Here is a 21,523-nt window from a genome sequence, read left to right as displayed (position 1 = left end):
TACACAAAAACAAATTCAAAATGGATCAAAAGATCTAAATGTGAAAACTAAAACCATAAAATTCTTACAAAGTTACTTTTTATGAAGTGTTAACCTCAATCTAAGCAAGCTTTTAGACATAATTTTCAGTTTACTAGATATACAGGAAATAGAGGAACAAGTTAAATGATACCACTAGGAATCAAACAGACAAAAAGAATGAAAGAAAAAGATTGAGGGGAATTCTTCTAGATTAAAGAATCTAAAGAGACACAAAAACCATTTGGGAACAAGTGAAGCAATATGTATATGAAAGATGGTAAATGATATTAAGGAATGCTTGCTTAAGTGCTCTTATGTATGATAATACTGCAGTTTTAACCTTATTTTCAAAAAATGTATGCTGAAAACTTTTAGAAAAGTGCCCGGAAGTCAGCAACTTACTTTCAAATAAAACAAAAAATATTAGATGCAGATACGAAGCCAATTATTAAATCCAGGAAGTAAGTATACAGGTGATTATTTGAGGGCAGTGATAAAATGTATTTTTAAAAATGCAATCTGTACAACATGAGATTTACAGGAAAATCTGTCTCAGCAATGTTTCCTGAAAACTGAAGGTGACTGGCCAAATGGGTTGCTTACTGAAGCAGCTGGTTTTGGAAGAAGGCACATTCTAGACCTTTTACATACCATGTTTTTTAAATATGTTGAATGTAATCTTACTGCTCTTTCCAGTACTCTTAAACTTCAATCTTGCCAACGGTGGTTTTATTAAACATGGAAACTTTCCTAAACTTAACTCAAAGTTAGTGAGTAGTTACTGTAATTAATCAGGTAGCTAGCATAGTGTTCAGCTGCAGGTAAATTGTATTAGACGAAACCTCTCTTTGGCACTACTTTCTATGGATTGTTTACACAACAAACTCTGTTATCAGAACTCTTGACAGTTGGTCATACTACCGCATCAAAAAGCACAGAAAAGGTTTTTCGGTTGTATATATTCTTCTAAGAACCAAGCATCTAAAACAACTAACGGTGAAATTTACCAAATACAAAGATTCAAATAACTTTGCAACCTGGACCTTCAACTACTTTTCTAGTACTTAAGAGTGATACCTTCCTCAACTCAGTGCCTGTTACCATGGCCCAAAACCATGAAGAACCTGATTATTATTACTTTCTCACCAGTCTCCAATGTATTAACTCTTTGCAAATATATTTTTATTTAAATAAATTAAAAATGTAAAAAAAAAACCATCAGTAGTAGCTCTAATGTACCATCAAATTTATATCATGATTTGAAGGAGATCATACACTGCTTTAATTTACTCACAGTTTATCAGTACCTTTTCATTATCCTGGTTGTGTTTACTTGTTGGTGATGTCGGCACACAGAGGTTGGCTTCATCATCTACTGCATACTGTCTGCCAGATAGAAAATCCCGCAGTTGACTCTGTAGGAAATGAAGAGTATTACTAGTAAATTGCTATACCAACTATGAAAAATATTTCACATCTAGCTCCACTTAATGCCAGTGATGTTCCAGTACACAGCACATTCATTATCTGACATGTGCATGGCAGTCAATAAGTATACATGGAATTAAACTTCATAATGAAACACTTCAACCTGTTTCCAATGGCACCTGTACTCATAGAATTTTACAAGTTTTGAGTTAAAAGAAGACCTTGGAAATTCAGTCTGACCCTTTTGTTTTAGGGAAGAAAAAAAGAAAGACAAAGAAAAGTCTAACCTAAGGTCCCACAATGACTCAGGTAAAAATTTTATCATCTCTTATATATTAATAACTTGAATCTGACTAGATTAAGTGATTTTAAGAAAACATAGATACTTAAAGTGTGTGAACTAGTGAAGAAGTGATGGTAAAAACACTCTAAGTCTTCAGATAATCCACAATAAATGTTTCACTTTGGAATGTATATACGTAAACTTGGCTTTCTAAGCAACACAATATTTCAAACAAAATAGCAAAGTTTCCATGAAAAGATAATTTATAAAAATATATTTACTTTCACTCTGCCCCACTATTCAATATTTCTGTATTATTCCATTTACTCTAAGGGAGCTAGTATCATATATACACTCATGTGCACACACACACACACACACACACACATTATTCCTGATGAGTTAATCTGGAAGAAAGGTACAAACTAAGTTAACAAAGCCCAGTGAAATTTTGAAAGGGCCCTGGTAGGGCAACAGCTAAGCACTTGGCTGCTAACCCAGAAGCTCCAAGAGAGAAACACTTGAAGATCTGCACACATAAAAATTACAGCCTAGAAAATTCTATGGGGCAGTTCTGCTCTGTCACATAGGGTCTCTATGAGTCAAACTCAACTCGACGGCACCTAACAACGAGATCTCAAACCAATTTTACTCTCAGCTATTGCAAAGCTATAACTAAAATAACTCACCAATAAATATTACTTAAAGAATAATACGATTTGCCACAATTCTACTGATATGGTGAGCTGGTACTCACGAAGAATTAACCGTCAGAGAAAAAGAAAAAAAATTAGAAAACCTAGAATTTTGTTGTTCATAATATACATAATTGCTTCCAATCTCAAAATTATAGAGTTCACTGAAAAAAGAATTTACTACGTAAATTTTTAATAGAGATATCGTATTTTTTTGCAAATAATGCACCCGTATAAATAATGCACCCACACATTGCACACCTAGGAAAATAATACTTGAGGGAGTTGCACAGTTGGCAAAAAATGTATAATGCGTAGTAATTTGCATAAAAATATGGTAGTTCTCACACTTGAGGTTGATGTTTTCAGAAGAAATGCTGAAAGGAAAAATATATTTTCCATAAACAAAACGTTTTTTTAAAAAATGTGAGAATATTACCTATGGTTAAAACTATTTTCATATTTAATTATATTTAGAGTTGATTTTCTAGATCAGTGGGTCTCAAAATATGGTCCCAAAACTCCTGAGGTCCCCAAGAACCCTTCAGGGGATCCGTGAGGTCTTCCCCCTTTCAACTACACATAGATGTGAAGCCAAATTTACTTGATATACTTCAATCAAAATGACGTATCAAACAGATGCAAACATGAAAATCCAGCTATTTTCTATTATATGACATTAAAGATATTTGTAAAAATGTAAAACAATGTAACTCTTCTCAAAACGTTTACTTTTAGAAAATATAGTTGTTTTTCATAACTGTTATTTACATTAAAATGTTAATGTTTATTATCAATATTTTTAATAAATTGATAAATATTTCGAACATTTCTCAATTTTCATTTTTAGTATGATAAATATAACCTATATAAACAAAATCTCTTTATGATGCTAAATCACTTTTAGGAGTGAAAAGCGGTCCTAAGACCAAAATATTTGACAACCAGAACTCTAGAAAATAGAATGTAAAGCTTTCTGAGGTAAGCATAAAAATCCCAATATATCTGAAGTGATACACTATTAATTTTACTGATTTGTACCTTACTGATTTGGTAAATTGCTACTTGCAAATGACTTCTGACATTAAATACTCAGAGTTAGGCCAAACTTCACAGGTTAAGGACACAGTCCTCCACAAGACTGCCCTCACTTCTGAAACCAGCCACAGGCTCAGACTCCATAATGTGCTAGAATGACTCATAGAAGGAAGCAAAGTGTTATACTATGATTCAGTTTTATTATAGCAAAAAGATACAAATTAGAACCAGTGAAAGGGAGATGCACAGGTTAAAGTGTCTAGGAGGGTCCCAAGCATGAAGTTCCCATTGTCCTCAGGGATGCGCCAACCTCCCAGAACATCAATGTGTGGCAATATGCAGAATGTTGTTAACTAGGGAAGCACAACCTGAGCCTTGGTGTCCAGAGTTTTCATTAAGGCATCATTATGCAGGCATGACTGATTGAATTATTGGCCATGAGACTGAAGTCTCTCCTGAGTTCCCCTCTCCTCCTCTCCCTAGAGGTCGGGCTGACATTACCTGGCTAAAAGCTCCAACTATCTAATCACATGGTTAGTCTTTCTGGCATGTCTAGCTCCTAACCTGAGTCATCTCATTAGCATAAAATATCAAGTGGCCTACCATGAATCACCTCACAGAATAAACCATCAGGTGTGATCTGAGGAGCTCATGATGAATAAGAGACACTCAATCACACAAGAAATTGGAAGTGTTTAAAAGCTCTCTCCAGGAACCAGGGACAAAGTCAGGCAAATTCTTTATTACACACTGCTCATTCTGTTTTTTATCCTCTTATTTACTTGGAATATCTACCATACTTTTTCCATCCACTAATGGTTACCTTCCCTTTTCCTATACTCAAATCAGACCTACATTTTAAAAATACATATTATTTAAAAATGATAATGGCTGCTACTCCCCCCAACAAACTACAATGTTTAGCAGTTTTAATTCTAAACTAATATCAGAAATCTCCCTTAGTATAAGCTTTCCATTTTAGCACCTACATTATTCCCAGTCTATCCTTAACATTTTAACTACACATGCAAACACATATTCCAAGTTTCATTGCTCATTACATCTTCCCCTATATAGACATCTGTTACAATTCATCTGTTGTTTAATTATTAGGGTCTTTTTAAAAGTATTTTCCTTACACAGGTTATGGGGATGACACTCTCAAATTCTGCATATCCTGACTTCTTCCTTTGACTTAACTGATAAACGACATTTAGTTGGGGATAAGATTCTTAGGTCACTGTCTTCTTTTTTCAGGAGTCTGGGCATGTTATTTAATTTTTTGTTCCTTTTTAAACAACTTGTTGTTTCTGCAGGGAAACTTATAATGTTTGTCTTTATCCTTAAGAGTTTAAAAATTTTTCCAGGATATGCCTAGGATATGCCTAGGTATTTCCTATCAATACAGAGCCTGAAACTTGGTAAACACTCTCAATCAGCAAACTCAGGCTTCTTTTCAGCAAAAGGAAATATTATTTTATTACTTGCTTAATTATGACCTCCATCTGTTCTTTTTCTCCTTCTGAGACTATCATTTGCATATTAAGCTTCTAGATTTAACTTCCAAGTTTCTTAACTTCTCCCTCATGATTTCTTTATTTTTATTTTTATTTTCTGTGCTTTATATATTTATTGTGCTTGATATTCGAGATACAAATTTGGGTCTAAAGAAGGCTTCATGGCTCAGTGGCTAAGCACTCACCTGCTAACCAAAAAAGTCAGCAGTTTGAACCCCACCAGCCACTCTACAGGAGAAAGATGTGGAAGTCTGCTTCCATAAAGACTTACAGCCTTGGAAACCCTATGGGGCAGTTCTACTCTGTCCTATAGGGTTGCTATGAGTCAGAATCAACTTGATGGCAATGAGTTTGGATTTTCTGGTTAATTTGGGCCTGAATTCATCTACTGATCTGTTGCATTGGGAAATATTTTCCTTTCTTCTTTTTACATATCTAGAAAGCCTTGTTTAGGCATTGTCCTTGAATTTTCGTTAAGTATTCTTTTTTTTTAAATCCAACTTGTTGTCATGCCCCTCTAGCAGATCTATTTTGTTGGACTTGTGTGTTGTTGGTTGACTCATCTTCCTCTAGCTGCTGGAACCCCTTAGATGGTATATTGTTTTCCTTCACTGGCTCTTTGGAGGTCAGCTCTAACTACTGAGGTACCTTAAGTAATGACAGTCCTACAAGTAATGGAAGTTGAAATGATCTCCACATCTGTGGACCAGCAGTATAGAAACAAATGGACTGACAGCAGTCACCTGCTTACATCAACAAAAAAAAGTCTTCTCGTAGTGTCCCATGCCTCACCAATAGGAAGAAGTAAGTGAATCCATTCAGCTACTTCTGGGAATCCTGGCACACTCACAGAAAGCATTTGGTGACTTTCCCCAGAGGTCACAGATCTCTGAGAGCTGCTAAACTCTTCTCAGGACCTACCATTTCCACTCCTCGCCCCATGTTTCTGATGCTTTCCTCCATATACTCACTCAATTCATGAGAAAGTAAGCCCTGTACCAATTCTCTACTTAGACTCCAGTGAGAATTCAAGGTCTTATTTGCTCCCAGATGCCCATGGACCCAGCACCCATGTTCCTCAGGAGAGGAATTATAAAGTAGGGAGTAAAGACAAGAGGGCAGTGTTCAAGTTACCATGTTCCCAGAATTCCCATCTTAATTTTATCTTAATTCCTCATAATCCCTGCCTTACTTAGGCTACAACGACTGAGACAAAAAAACAACTTTAACAAGTTCATGAAAATTTAGGATCATGAAATTCAGAAGTGTGCAGAATTTTCTGATATATATATGTTTAAAGACACTTTTAGCAAAAGTTAGGGTCATACTTAGTACGTTTTTGAGAAAGAAATCTAGGGATGTGTTTTCCTGCCAGCTTTCTTCTCACTGGAAATTTCCTGAGAGGAAACATAAGTATCAGAGATCAAGTTATTAGTTTCCAGGGTTTCAATGCAGAACACATTTTACTTCATACACTAGCATCTTAGGCACTTCAATTTCATTCCTGATGTTCTGCAAAAGTAGCCATGTTGACATTTGGAGACAGCCTGCCACATAGAATTATCTCAAATAATACTACCAATGAAACTATCTATTTTGCATTATGTATACCCTTGTACAGCTCATACTATAAGCTGATCCACTTAAACAAGGAGACTTAGTTGAGGGCAAAGGATAGGATGAAAACATTGTGCACCAAATACCTCATGTAGGTTAGTTATACTCTCACTGGTTTATCAGAAGATTTTCTTTGTTGTTTCTGCAATCCAATACTTAAGTTTGATTATCCTCTTTAAATTAACTATGTGACACAAGTAAGCAAATGAAATATAGCTACGGAAGAATAATAAAAAGTGTTTTAGCTCACAAATATCTTTACCAAATGTGTGGGCATACACATGTGTGCTTTGAGAAAATTATTACAGGGCAAAGTCTCCATTCTGACCCAGTGAGGCAGAGATAGAAAGCTGCCTGCCAATATCCATCCTCCCCTTCTTCCTTTTTTATTTTTTCCTGGCATGTTTCTATCCAGAATAAAGACTATACTCTCCACCTTCCCTAACAGTTTGGTGTGGCCATTGCTTTGGGCAATGAAATAGAAACAAAAAAAGCTATATATCCTTAAAAAGAAAGGGAGTGCTATTCTCCCTAACTACTTCCTGCTGTAAAGAATGTCAATCTAATGACTGGAACTCCAACAGCCATCTTGGACCATAAGATAATCTTCAGGATGGAGACTAAGAACTAAGATGGTAGAGCAGAATGACATAAAAAGCCTGGGTCTCTGATAACCACTGAGCTATCATTTTAGTCCTGTGTTTCTTGCCTTTAGATATCTTTTACAAAACAGAGAGATAAACTTTCGCTGTCTTTAAACCACTGTTATTGTAGACGTTTCTATTATAAGCAGCCAAAACACTCTTCCCGAGTCTTAGGTATAAGATAAAATATTTGAATACCTTAGAAGATACAATAAACACTGCCTTCTAATTTCAGCTGCAATTATTTAGTTACTATCACTATAGTACTTACTAGCACTCAGTAAATGTTAAGATAAAGAAAAATATTTTCAACACTTTAAGCAAAATCTAGATATGTCCAAATGTATTCTAAAACACTTTATTTACTGTAACGCAGACAAAACCAAACTGCAAAGGATGCTACTCCACTTGAATTTTTAAATTTACACCCCATAAAAAATTAAGACAATGAAAATGTATGTCAAAAAGAAGAAACAGTCCAATGAAGTCTATTATCTTATGTACATTGTATAGTACTGTTCTCATTAAATAAGCAATAGCCCCATCTCAGTAAAATAATAATGCATATTATTAAACTACAGAAAGTCATACAACAAATACCAAATGAACAGATGTATACTAAACCAAGAAAGAACTGCCATAACTCAAAAAGAAATCAGGCATCTGCGACTGATTTTTTGTTAAAAATTTTTCATCTAATAAAAAGCTATTCTTAAATTTCAACCAAATAACAATAACACAAGTCCAACAAAATTTACCATGAAAATATTTCTTTCAGGTACTAAATTTTCCACTCTTAACATGACCCCAAAGGCAAAAGGATAATCAAGTTACTGTAACTGGTGATACTACAGTTTACAATAAAAATAAATCCAGCAGAATTTAATCTGATTCAAATAGAATTGTTAAGAAATACTTACAGGGGATATCTTGTCATTCTTTTCACAGTTAGAAGTCAAAATCCTACATTTTTGATAAACATCAATCAGATCTAACATATTACTATTCTTCAAGAAATCATCGTAAGTCTTCCTAATGTCCTCATAATGGTCAATCATTTCCATATTTTCAACGGGTAAGTTCAGTTTCTCATGTAGTAAGTATTTCCAGGTCAATAATAGATCACTGAGAGAGACTGAAAATTCTCCACTGTGCTGAAAGAGATGACAAAAATAAAAAGATAAAGTTGTGTGCCAAATATTTAATTTATAATTGAGATGGAAAGTACAAATTGAGTTCTGTTATAGTAAAATTGGCAATGAATTCTTGTGGGTTTGAAGAGAGCACACGAGGTGAGCTAGGGAATAATTTTAGAGATCAGATATAAAAGAAAAGATTTTGATGATTTTTAAAATATGAACAACTAAGTCAATTTTGAGGAGCCCTGGTGGCACAATGGTTAAGCACTCAGCTGCCAACCAAACCGAACCCAACAGCCGTTCCATGGGAGAAAAGATTTGGCAACCTGCTCCCATAAAAGATTAGAGCCTAGCAATTCTATGGGGCAATTCTACTCTGTCATATAGGATTGCAATGAGTCAGAATCAACTCGATGTCACACAACAACAACAAGGCAAGTTTCACACGACAAATTGCCAAATATATAATCACTGTCTTATTATTTCCTGAAGTTCACTAAATTTTTTCTACCCAAAGGTGGGGGCAAAGAGTAAAGCAATACTTAAGTACTATTGATTAGGGAAATATTTGACCCTCTTAGTGGTTAGCTCCTTTTAGTTCTTTTGGATAATGTATTTTTAGTATCTTATTTAAAACTGTCAATGCCATAATGAATTCCCCCACTCCACACTACTCCAAGTGAAAGTCTTAAAACACGATCCTACAGATTAATTTTTGAAAATTATATTTCATTTCATTACTGTTCCAGGGAAAGCAAAATACCAGTGCTAAAACTGTGGGCCGGAGAATAATTTTGATTCTTCCCTGTTCATGAACATACTAAACTGTAACAAACAAGTATTAAAAAGTCATAGTCAGGTTTCTTTCTACAAGTTATCAGATGTTACTAATCAGGCAAAATTATTCTTCTTTTTTAATTTTGATTTTTCCCTGTTTCTTGACTAGCTTGCTATTTTTTCCCAGGAGAAATAAAAGAAATTGTCATCTGGCTGCAGTGACATATAATTGCTTCGAGACTCACTAATGTTACCAACATTCCTGCATGTCAATATTTTATCTAACTAGAAAGTTTTCTTTAAGGTCTCTTCTTCAATAACCACATGATAAATTCTCTCGATGAAAATGTTGAAGGCTCTTGTATTGATTACATTCTGCCCCCACATTAATATCTCATATATTAATAATGGTGTCCTCCAAAAAATGCCAGCCTTAATTCAATAAAAAATTCTAGCTACTCCTTTCCAATGAAGTGTAACAAATATTTTTAAGTATCCATATGTGGTTTTGTGAAATGTAATATGCTGCTCTCCTCTACAGTTCAGTTCCTTTAAGGAGCCCTGGTGGCTCAGTGGCTAAGCGCTTGGCTGCTAACTGAAAGACTGGAGGTTCAAACCCACCAGCTGCTTTGCAGGAGAAAGATGCAGCAGTCTGCTTCCATAAAGATTACTGCCTTGGAAACTCTATGGGGCAGCTCTACTCTGTCCTAGAGGGTTGCTATGAGTCGGAATCCACTCAAGGGCAATGGGTTAGCTTCTACTAACACCAAGATCTTCTCATCAGTTGCATTTAAAGATGGGTGGGTGGATATTTAAGTAGAACTATACTATATTCAGAAGCGCTGGTGGTGTAGTAGTTAATTACTTGGCTGCTAACCAAAAGGTCAGCAGTTCCAACTCGCCAGCTGCTCTATGGGAGAAAGATGTGGCAGTCTGCTTTCCTAAAGATTCCAGCCTTGGAAACCCTATGGGGCAGTTCTACTCTGTCCTACAGGGTCGCTAGGAGTTAGAATTGACTTGCTGGCAATGTGTTATACTATAATTCACTAGAACTAAATCGTAACATCCATCTTTACCCAATGAACAATAATAAAAAGAAATCAAAGAGAGTAAAATAATATAGTATCTTCTATACATTTAACTCTTCCAAATCTATACCTTTATATCTTTCATAACAGCCATAATTTTTACTGACTATCCAAATTTAAGACAAGGTATCTTAACTGCCTTAATTAGCTCTTTACTCATCCATATGGAGGCAAATAAGAAAATATCCTCATTATCTTTAGGGAAGGAAACTTCCATCATAATTATGAAGATTAATTATAATTCATGAAATTAGTTAATGAACAATCAAAACAAAATCAGCAACTCTCAAATCTTGGATCCATAACCCAAATGTAAGACAAATTTGTAATTTCCCAACATTGCATCAGAAATTGTATACTTTACTTCCCAATCCCACAAAGATCTCACACCATAAAGTTTCCAAATGGTATTTAAATAGGTCCAGTTATTTACAGTTTCAAAACTAAATAGTTTTATCTCAAAAATTCTTAGAACAGGTGGCGACCTCGCCAGCGCCTGCGGCTCTCTGTCCCTGTCTCCAAGCCTTTCGGGCGACACGGTGACCTCAGTTGGCGGGCCGCGTCAGCCGGCTTCCTCTTCTCCACCATGTACATCGGATGTTTGCCTCCCAGACTGAGGGGGAGCTCAAAGTGACCCAAACTCTCAAAGAAAAGTTTCCTCGCGCAACAGCTGTCAAAGTCACTGACATTTCAGGTACTTCAAGGACATGTGGGACTGTGGCGTAACTTAATCGAAATGCTTCCAAATCGTGTTTACTTTCGGAGGCTGTGGGGCGATGTATGAAATCCAAATCGAATCAGAAGACTTTAAGGAGAAGAGAACTGTCCAGCAGCACCAGATGGTTAACCAGGCACTCAAAGAAGAAATCAAAGAAATGCACGGACTGCGGATATTCACCTCCGTCCCCAAACACTGAACATGCCCTGGCCACACTGCTGCTGCTGCTGCTGCTTAAAACCTTTGATGAACTTGACTGCCACCGCTCTTTCCTAGGCATTTGCCAAAAGATTTATCTATTTTGTTCATAGACTTTCCATATTATAATTATAGAGGAATATGTTATCTGTTTAGATGTTAATTAAAGGCAACAGGCAACCGAAGCTTCAGAAGGGTTAAAAAAAAAAATTCTTAGAACTATTTTTAGTATAACATCCTTCAGGTTAAAAATAAATTAAGATTTTGCCTAATGTAAATGTACAATTTATCCTCACACTGTTTGACTATAACTAGTTAAAGTAAAACTCTACAAGCTTTTGATCTTGTGAGAAAAGGTTTTGACTAGATAAACAATGTTTATTCTTGGACTGTAAAAACATTTTAAATCCAAATAAAAATGCACTCCAGACATCAATTTTCATGATCAGGTGCACACCATGACAGCATATTCTGTTATTCAAACCAGTAACAACTGATTGAGAGTCTGTGGTCAAATCAGAAAATGTTCTGCTAGGAAAACATGCCAGCTGGCTAATATCTGAAGGAAGTTCAAAATGTTCAACACTTTAATTCTCTGATGGACATAAGGACTGTATTTCACAAGAATAAAACAAGAAAAGCAAGAGTTACACATTTTTCAGAGCACTTGTACCAAAGTTAGTTTTTATAGAAATTCAAATTTTTAAATAAAATTTACATTATTAATTAACTGGACTTTACGTTATTATGGTTAGAGAAAAGATAGAAGGTCCATTCAGGACTACTAATGGGCTGTATGACTTTGGGTAAGATACTGAAACTCCTCCAGGTCAGTTTCCTTAGTTAAAAAATGAGATTGCACAGATTAAATAATACCTGATAATGATAAAGAAAGAGGTCTGTTTTGTTTCTCTTTCTGTAGTCAAAGTAAAAGGTTAGTTTGTTTTTTTTGGCGGGGGGTGGGGGGATGTAATTTTTAAAACTGTCTCTTCTTATTTGTTAGGTGACTATTAGGTCCCTTTAAAATCTGAACATCAACTGCACGTGCTGTGACTGTTTTTCATGAAGTTATAAAATAAATATATTCATCTGTTTCATCCAGTGGAACACTTGCAACCTTCTAAAGAAAGCTATTTAAGGACAAAGAATATCCTATATAACATAACTGCCAGACAGATTCAAACTATAAAGTCAATTCCAAAGAAAGAAAAGGTCAAAATACTCCTTACCAACTAATGAAGTCATAAGGGAAATGGATCCCATAGTCCTTAATGCATCTATAATAGGTTAAATTATGAGCAGTAAAAACTGCTTGAGACATATATTTTTACAATTAAAAAAAAAAAAACCCTGCTTGAGTGGTGTTATAGGATTCAAGCTAAAATACTCTGCCTCTCAGAAAACATGCCAAAAACTAAAACCCAAAGATTATTTTAATATACCCAAAAACTAAAACCCAAAGATTATTTTAATATACCCTTTATTTTATCCCACTTAAGCAGAGTCTCTAGGTGATGCAAACAGTTAACATACTGGGCTGCTAACTAAAAGAGTGGAGGTTCAAGTCAACCCAGAGGTGCCTTAGAAAAGAGGCTTCTGAAAAACTGAAAACCCTCTGGAGTACAGTTCTACCTGACACACATAAGATCGTATGAGTCAGAAGTGACTCTATAGCAACTGGGTTACTAATTTAAGCAGTTAAGAAAACAACTATGCCATTAAACAGACTAACAACTCTGCTACGTAGTTGTCATGGTTTGAATTATGTCCCCCAAAAAATGTGTATATCAGTTTGGCTGGGCCATGATTCCTGGTACTGTGTGATTTTCCTATATGTTGTAAACCTGCCTCTATGATGTTAATGAGGGAGGATGGGTGGCAGTTGTGTTACTAAGGCAGGACCTGATCTACAAGACTGGATTTTGTCCTGAGGCAATCTCTTGAGATATAAAAACAGAAGTGAGCAGTGAGACAGGGGGACCACATACCATCAAGAAAGCAGTGCCAGAAGCAGAGCACGTCCTTTGGACCTGGGTCCCGGCGCAGAGAAGCTCCTAGTCCGGGGGAACACCAAAGAGAAGAAGGCCGACAGAGAGAAAAAGCCTTCCCCTGGAGTTGATGCCCTGAATTTGGACTTTTAGCCTACTTTAACTGTGAGGAAGTAAACTTCTCTTCGTTAAAACCATCCACTTGTGGTATTTCTGTTATAGCAGCACTAGATGACTAAGACAGTAGTTATTCAGAAATGTTATGGTAATTAAATTCAGTAGAAAGGACTATACTGTAGGACTCATGCTCTCAAATTTCAGAGAATTAAAAACCTGACTAGAGCTCAAACACGGGATGAAAAACTAGGTGAAATACATAGACAACCAACTCCACCATTTTATTACTGCATGCTCATTATGAATGTGCCTGCAGGCATGTCTGTATGTTGTTTCATTTTGCTGAGTGACTTCAGGAAGTCTGCGCAGTTAAGGATACCTGAGCTAACTACACACATGGGGAGCTGAAGTAAAATTAAATGGCCATGCACCATCTCCATCACACACACACACACAACCTGTGAAAAGCTCAGTTGCAACTCACCTCTCCTCTTCCTTCCCACCCAGAGTCTGAACTTTCACAGGGAATTAAGTGAATTAGCAAGTAGAAAGTTTTCCACAAATGAGACTCTGAGTGGCTGCTCTATAAACAAGTCCTAACGAAAAACTGACTTGAATTGAATATTTTAATACATCAAATTTTTTACAATGAGAACTAAATTTTTTTCAGGATATATTTCACTTAGCTTTTTGATAAATATTTACTTATTTGAAAGTAATTCATTTATACATACATACATATCTATGTACATAATACATATCTACATACATACATACATAATAGGAAGTGATTTGAACATGGTCTATATGATTCCAGAACCATACCTCTTGATCATTATACAACACTGATTCTTAATAATTGCCTCAATTTATGGCACAGACATCAGGCACTAATCTCTTCTTTGCTATGACTCTTATCTCCCACAAAAAAATAATAAAAGGTGAAAAAATTAATAAGCTATTAAATTACACATCTGATGAGGCTTTCTGAAATTCTCTCTCTCCATATATTCCTGTGGATGATGACCAAGGTTTAGTCCTCAGCTAGTCTATTCCATTTATACAACATCCTCAGAACCTATTACTTCCCTTAGTAGCATTTCTTCAGACTACTACAGAAAGACAGATAAAAAAACAGTAATAATAAAATAAAAAAAACTTCAGGCAGTAAAATTGGCAGGACTTGGTAATGAACTGCAATAGAAAGCTAAAGAAAAGAGATTCAAGGATGACCCTCAGGTGTCTAGCTTCAGTGTCTAAGTGAACAATGGTGTCATGGAGACTGAGAACATGAACAAGAAGGCAGAATGAGGAAGCAAACAGTATGCTCTATTTTTAAAAATTGATTTGGTGATGATAATGGGACATCAAAGTAAAGATGTCCAGTGACTACCTAATCTTACCAAGACTCAGTAGAGGGGTCTGACATATAAAAATGCTGCAGAAACAATGTAAAAGAATAAATCCAGTGAAAGTGAGTAAAATGAAGCACAATGGGATACAATATCAGCGAAGTGTATAATAAAGAGTCCATATCTTAAAAAAGAAAAAAAAAATATATATATATATATAATCTTTCAAAGAGTAAGAAAAAGACAAAAACAACTCAACAATAAAATAAGAAAAGAATATGAACAGACAGCTCAAGATGAGAATACCTGAGTGAGCGGTCAAGTGAGCATTTACAAAGATGCTTAAATGCTCTGTTGTTGTTAGGTGCCGTCAAGTCGGTTCCGACTCATAGCAACTCCATGTACAACAGAACGAAACACTGCTTGGCCTTGTGCCATCCTCACCATCATTGCTATGCTAAAGTCCATTGTTGCAGTCACTGTGTCAATCCTTCTCATTGAGGATTTTCCTCTTTTTCACTGACCCTCTACCAAGCATGATGTCCTTCTCCAGAAACTCATCCTTCCTCATAACATCCCCAAAGTATGTGAGACGAAGTCTTGCCATCCTTGCTTCTAAGGAGTGTTCTGGTTGTACTTCTTTCCAAGACAGATTTGTTCATTCTTTTGGCAGTCCAGGGTATATTCAATATTCTTCTCCAACACCACAATTCAAAGACGTCAATTCTTCTTTGGTCTTCCTTATGCATTATCCAGCTTTCACACGCACATGAGGTGACTGAAAACACCATGGCTTACGTCAAGTACACCTTAGTCTTCAAGGTGACATCTTTGTTTTTTGACACTTTAAAGAGGTCTTTTGCAGCAGATTTGCCCAGTGCGATATGTCTTTGGATTTCCTGACTGCTGCTTCCATGGGTGTTGATTGTCAATCCAAGTAAAATGAAATCCTTGACAACTTCAATCTTTTCTCCGTTTATCATGATGTTGCTTATTGATCCAGTTGTGAAGATTTCTGTTTTCTTTATGTTGAGGCGTAATCCATACTGAAGGCTGTGGTTTTGATCTTCATCAGTAAGTGCTTCAAGTACTCTTTACTTTAAGCAAGCAAGGTTGTGCCATCTGCATAACGCAGATTGTTAATGAGTCTTCCTCCAATCCTGATGCCTGTTCTTCTTCATATAGTCCAGCTTCTCAGATTATTTTCTCAGCATACAGATTGAATAAGTATGGAGAAAGGATACAACCCTAACACACACCTTTCCTGACCTTAAACCACACACTATCCCCTTGTTCTGTTCATACAACTGTCTCTTGATCTAAATGCTCTAACAGAAAAAAACAAATTAAAAAGAAATAACATCTTTTTCTCTTTCTGATAAATTTTGACAACATCTAAAATGGAGAAACATGAAAATGGTACTCTTGTACACTGTTGACGTAAACGTAAATTCTAACAGCCACTTTGAAGAGCAGCATGGTAGTGTCAAGTCAAATTAAAGCTGTATCTATCACATGGCCAGTGGGGCATGGGCCCTAGAGAAGCTCTTGCTAAGTGCACAGACAGCCTTCAGTGAAGAGCTGTTTGTAACAGCAAATAACTTTAAACAACCTAAAGATCCATCAATGAATAAAATGCATCAGACATACAATGGAGACATAAAAATGTTAAAATGAATAAATGAGATCACTCTTCTGTCTACAGTACCTGAAGAAGTCTTGGAAACAATGTTCGGTGAAAAAAACAAGATGCATAAAGATATGTATACCATCTGTTATAATTTAAAAATAGACACATTTCACTAAGAGGACAATTTGGCAGACTGAATATGGAGAATACATAAAACTACGGGAGAAAATTCTTTTTTTAAGTATGACTGTATAGTCCAAAAGAGAAGGGAACTCCAAGGTATCAAAAACAATGAGAAAGTGCCAGTAAACTCATAAAAAAACAGACCCATTGCTATCGAGTCGATTCCAACTCATAGCAACCCTGTAGGACACAGTAGAACTGCCCCCATAGGGTTTCCAAGGAGCAGCTGGTGGATTTGAACTGCTGACCTTTTGGTTAGCAGTTGTAGCTCTTAACCACTACGCCACCAGGGCTCCAATACGCCAGTACAGAGGGGTAAATAAGTGGTGGAGCCTGTATTTGCTTGAAGGCATCTACCACTCCCTGGTACTCAAGAAACTGGTTTTTAGGAACCATGAGCACAAAGGTTTTAGAACCAAAGCTGAGTCCAAGACAAGTAGGAAGCTGGATCAGAGACCCTCCCTACTTAATCCATTGTGTAAAAGCCAAAGCCCCTTAAAGGCCAACAATCTTAGTATGTACACTAGAAAAAGAATCCGCCCAGCAGAGGTGAGGGTAGAGACAACTGCCAGTGAAGCGGTTTTTGAAGTAGCTTCAATATTGTGCTTACCTCTTGGCGTAATCTTCACCGAGATTTTTGCCTAATAATTAATTTCTGCCGAGTAAGAGAGAGCAGAAAATTGAAGATTTATTCCCGGGAGTTCCAGGGTAGTGCAAACCCTTAAGCTCTAGACTACCAGCTGAAAGGCTGGCAGTTCAAACTCACCCAGAGATGCCTCAGAAGACAGAACTGGTGATATGCTTCCAAAAGGTCACAGTCTTGATAACCCTATGAAGGAATTCTACTCTGACACACATGGGGTTGCTACGAGTTAGAATCAACTCAACTGCAACTAACAACAACATTCCTAGAAGAGGATAAAACACAGAGTCTCTGAACTGAAGAGTATAGTTGAGGGCAAAGTACTCTAATGACAACCAAAGGAATTACATGAGACTTTATATTACGAATTTTGGCACTCCCACTGGGTCCCCAAAACATTGGCAGCTAGGCTTTACATCATTCAGCGAGGAGGAAGGAAAACCGTTTACTAAGGAAGCTGTCTATTCAAAAGGGATATCTTAAGATAATGACATCAGAGGTTCCCCAATCAAATGGTCCAGCCAGGTCAGGTTGACAAACCTGCAGTCAGCACTTGCAATAAGCATTTTAGTGCTCCATTTACATATAAGTGGCTGGTCAAGGATCATCATGAGAAAAGTTTCTAATAGGAAGGAAAAAAACCTCTCCCAAATAAAACTAGCAGACACAAGGAACTTGAAGGAAACAATATGCAAGAAGAAAACCTCATTAGTATCATTAGTATTCTCAGAAAAAAGTATTATTTAATATTCCCAAAACAGGAGGATGAAATATTACATTGCAGAAAAAAGAACAGGATGCTAGTTTAAAAAGAGAGAGAACAAAAAAGAGGCCTCGGAAATAAAGAAGATGATAGCAGAAAACTCACTAAACTATTAAATATTGAACATCTTATTGAATATTGGTTGGAAGATAAAGGAAAACAAAAAGTGGAATAAAAATGCAGAAAGTAAAACAAAAGAAGAAACTAGAACAAAGTGGAAGAACCAAAGAAGGGAAAATAGGAGAGAAATAATTAGAAAATTAAAAAGTTTCAATAAAAGGAAGTTTACCATTTAATTAATAGGAATTCCAAAAGGAGAAAAGTGAAGAAAACACATTAAAAAAAAAAAAAATCAAAAAAAATTTCCATGAACAAAGGACATGCATTTTCAGATTGAAAAGGCCTGCTAAGTGCTCCTAGAAACAAAGAGAAAATCCACAAACCTTCAGAAAGGAAAATATATCTATAGATATAGATATTTCATACAAAACAAAAAAAACCAAACCCATTGCTGTCGAGTTCATTCTGACTCATAGCAACCCTTAATTTCATACAAGGGATCAAATATTAGAATGACAAAATTCTAAGGAACAATTATTATATTGAGAACCAGGCCATCACAGAAGTATGAGAATAAAATAAAGATAGTTTCAGGTATCTGAGGTCTCTAAAACTTACCACCCTTGAATTCTTTCTCAGGAAGCTATTGACAAACGTACTCCATCAAACCATGAGAGCAAATCAAGAAAGAGTTAAAACACGTGGTCCATTAACAAGAGGTACAAAATGGGAAAGAGATATAGGGGATCCCCAGAATGATCATGATAAAGAAAGATGGGAGTAGGCCTAGAGATGAACCAAACCAGAATGAAGCAGGTCAGAAGAGTCCAGAAAAGATATCTTCAAAGAGATTACAGATGGAATACTTAATTTTTTTTAACATATTGAGAAGAGATTTATGTAACTGGGGAGACTTTGGAGACAATTCGTGAAAAACATAAAGAAATCTAAGCAAACAAAAAAAATAAAACAATTATTAACTCTAGGAGAAAAAATAACGACACAAGGAAAAAATGCTACCAATAATATTTAGTGGTCATAAAACACAAACAATGAAAGTTGTCCTAATCAAAATTACAATATAACTATATTGGGAGGATGGGACAAGTGGGTGGACAAAAAGTGGGCATTCTGTGGTGGGTACAAGGTTATATGAAATAAAGAACAGAGATTTTCATGTGTTTCATTCACTGTAAAACCCACAGTACATAGAATCATGCCTGTCTCACAGTAGTGATCTAATGAAAACTCTTTTAAAAATTCTTTATTAAGAAATAATTCACATGAAATACAATTCACCAATTTTAAGTGGACACTCTGATCTTTTTTTTCCCATCCCCCTTCCTCCACCCCCTAGTAACCATCAATTTTCTTTTGTCCTGATGGATTTACCTATTCCAGATATTTCACATCAGTGGGATCATACAATATGTGTCCTTTGTTGTCTGGATAATTTCACTTCACATAATGTTTTCAAGGTTCACCCATACCAATAAACATTTGATGAATGAAGGAAGGAAGGAAGTAAATATCAAAAGAATTAGTTAAGAATTGAGAGTGGCTGTCTCTAAGGAGCAAGAAATGGGGAGCTTGAAAGAGAGAGTGACATCCAAGGAATTGCTGTTTTTTCATACCAACCTCTATGGGAAACCATCTGACTCCTTAAACATGTGCATGCTTAACTTTGATAAAGATTTTTTTGAAAAAAAAAGAGAAAAGGAATCAGCACCATTTAACACTAAAGTACTTAAATAGCCCTTACAGAATTTCTACAGTTTATTATCTTCCTCTAAATAAACTTGCTTTTTCTTCAAAAGTTAGCTCACAGTTTAAAAAAAAAGCACTTCTTAGTGAATTCAAACCAAGGCTTCAAACTGGTTCTGCTCGTTTCAGTCATGGCTGACAAAGTGAAACCTGAATGGATCCAAATTATTAAAATGTGGGTGAAGCGGAACAATAAATGGAATGGGAAAAATTACGAGTGGAAGCCCTGCTAGAAACTTAATCTCCCTCTTAGAAAACAAGGGCCTCATATGTGTTGTATAGCAGCCAAATCTGACTGGCAGAGTTGGAAACAGCACTGCCCCACTCGAAGATGGTGGCCAACGGGCACTGCTTTGAGTGTGCGTTGCTCTCGACATTCCTGGCAATAATCCAGTCTCCAGCATCAGGCTCCTGAAAGGGCTCACTATACCTCTTCCAAGTCTCCCATTCCAGGGCTTCAATTTGTAATTTTTCCCATTTTGCTGATTGTTCTGCTTCACCCAAATTTTAAAAATTCAAGTCAGTTCCGATTTTGCTTCTTCAGTCATGACTAAATCAGCTGGATCCAGGTTGAAGTCTCAATTCAAACATTCTGCTAAATTACTAGTATAGTAACAGCAATGCTTCCACTAATTTCTCCTTACAAACATATACGGTTCCATCTACATTATGGATTTAAGATAAGATTTCTGTGGCATTGTCTAGGAACTTAATTATCTCTTACGTCATTGTTTCCTCAGTAGACTGGATTCTAAATTTCAACCAACAAATGACATATAAAAATTAACTTTTGTAATATAAATCATTTATATTTGGAACAATTTATGGACCATTTCACGACCTTGAACTTAAAAACAATCTATCTTCTCTGAGCTGTCTTTTAGTAGATTTGCTTTATTTATTTCTTTACTTTAGAGACAACTGCTATTATATTATTTAAGTAATTCAGGATTTGACCTAAAATCATGAGTAAACACACACATCTTACAACTTGGCCTATATTCTTACTGCTGATTTGGGAAACTGGAAAAAAAAAAAAAAAGATAATCCCTGCTTATAAAGATTCTCAGGTATTGGAGTATGTTATCAAGGAATAGTGCAGAATCTGTTGGAAAACACAAATATTTCCACTTGAATTCTACTATTATTTCAGAATAGATTTCCCCACCTCCCCCTCACCTACACCACTACTACTGCAACTTAAAAAAAAAAAAAAAAACCACATTTTGTTTCCCGGTGTTTTCATCTTTTCAGTGGCAATGGCAAAATTATTCTCCAGGCTTTTCAAATGATCTAAGCCTCATTTTTATTTCTGACTTTTTTAATTCACTATGTTTGATCAGATAACCAGTCTTACTAACTATTTCTTGGAATACTTCTCAATCTGTTTCTTCTTTTCTGTTCTGACTGCCATAACTGTAGCCCAGACCAGTATGATCTCATGCCTCAATTTGCAACAGCCTCCTAGTGGTCTCCTGATTTCTAGACTCTTCTTACTAGGTTTATATTCCTAAAATATTACTTTCATCATGTCATTACCTGGTCAATAACTTCTATATTCTTCTGCATTATCTATAGCATTAATGTCCAAATGTCACCCCTCAGAGAGATGCTTGTGCCTACTAAAGCCAATTTCAAATAAATTCCTAACTGCTGCTTGTTTGATAAGCAAAGACCCTGACATACATAGGTATGGCCTACATTCATCTTCCTGTGATCCTTGCTAACTAAGTACTTGGCCTACCGCTCCCATAAAATGGAGTCTGTTCAATTCTACCCAAAGCAATTTACAAACACAATGCAATCACCATCCAAATACCAACAACATTCTTCAAACAGATGGAAAAACTAATCATTAAT

The 21,523-nt window shown here is 35.9% G+C and overlaps 2 protein-coding genes across 11 annotated transcripts in view; one reads left to right on the top strand and one right to left on the bottom strand.

The window, feature by feature from the left end:
- PARPBP (PARP1 binding protein) overlaps window positions 1-21,523 on the bottom strand; it is a 125,397-nt gene that overhangs the window by 86,831 nt on the left and 17,043 nt on the right. For 9 of the 10 annotated variants that reach the window (XR_002823640.1, XR_002823642.1, XR_002823641.1 and 6 more), the window contains 2 exons: window positions 8,164-8,397; window positions 1,329-1,436 (listed from right to left, as the gene is read on the bottom strand). Coding sequence is in view for 7 of the 10 variants with exons in the window: in XM_023728968.1 (XP_023584736.1) it covers window positions 1,329-1,436; window positions 8,164-8,397 (342 nt within the window). In the remaining 3 variants the exon portion in view is untranslated. Of the gene's footprint in view, window positions 1-1,328; window positions 1,437-6,310; window positions 6,380-8,163; window positions 8,398-21,523 lie in introns of those variants that run through there. The other variant, XM_023728973.1, reaches the window with a different exon arrangement.
- On the top strand, window positions 10,239-11,164 carry LOC111820117 (bolA-like protein 3). Its single transcript, XM_023728948.1, has 3 exons — window positions 10,239-10,268; window positions 10,797-10,941; window positions 11,013-11,164. The coding sequence occupies exons 1-3, from the start codon at window positions 10,239-10,241 to the stop codon at window positions 11,162-11,164; spliced, it is 327 nt and encodes a 108-aa protein (XP_023584716.1).

Source organism: Trichechus manatus, unplaced genomic scaffold (assembly GCF_000243295.1).
Source record: "Trichechus manatus latirostris isolate Lorelei unplaced genomic scaffold, TriManLat1.0 scaffold00027, whole genome shotgun sequence".
In the NCBI taxonomy this organism is placed as follows: domain Eukaryota; kingdom Metazoa; phylum Chordata; class Mammalia; order Sirenia; family Trichechidae; genus Trichechus; species Trichechus manatus.
This window is presented reverse-complemented; position numbering and strand designations above follow the sequence as displayed.

Excerpts from the sequence above, each read along its gene's own strand:
- LOC111820117 (XM_023728948.1), top strand. The coding sequence starts at position 10,239 with ATGAACAATAATAAAAAGAAATCAAAGAGA. Across the intron at positions 10,269-10,796 it reads ATAAAAAGAAATCAAAGAGA|TTGGCGGGCCGCGTCAGCCG; the intron begins GTAAAATAATAT and ends CGGTGACCTCAG. Across the intron at positions 10,942-11,012 it reads CAAAGTCACTGACATTTCAG|GCTGTGGGGCGATGTATGAA; the intron begins GTACTTCAAGGA and ends TTACTTTCGGAG.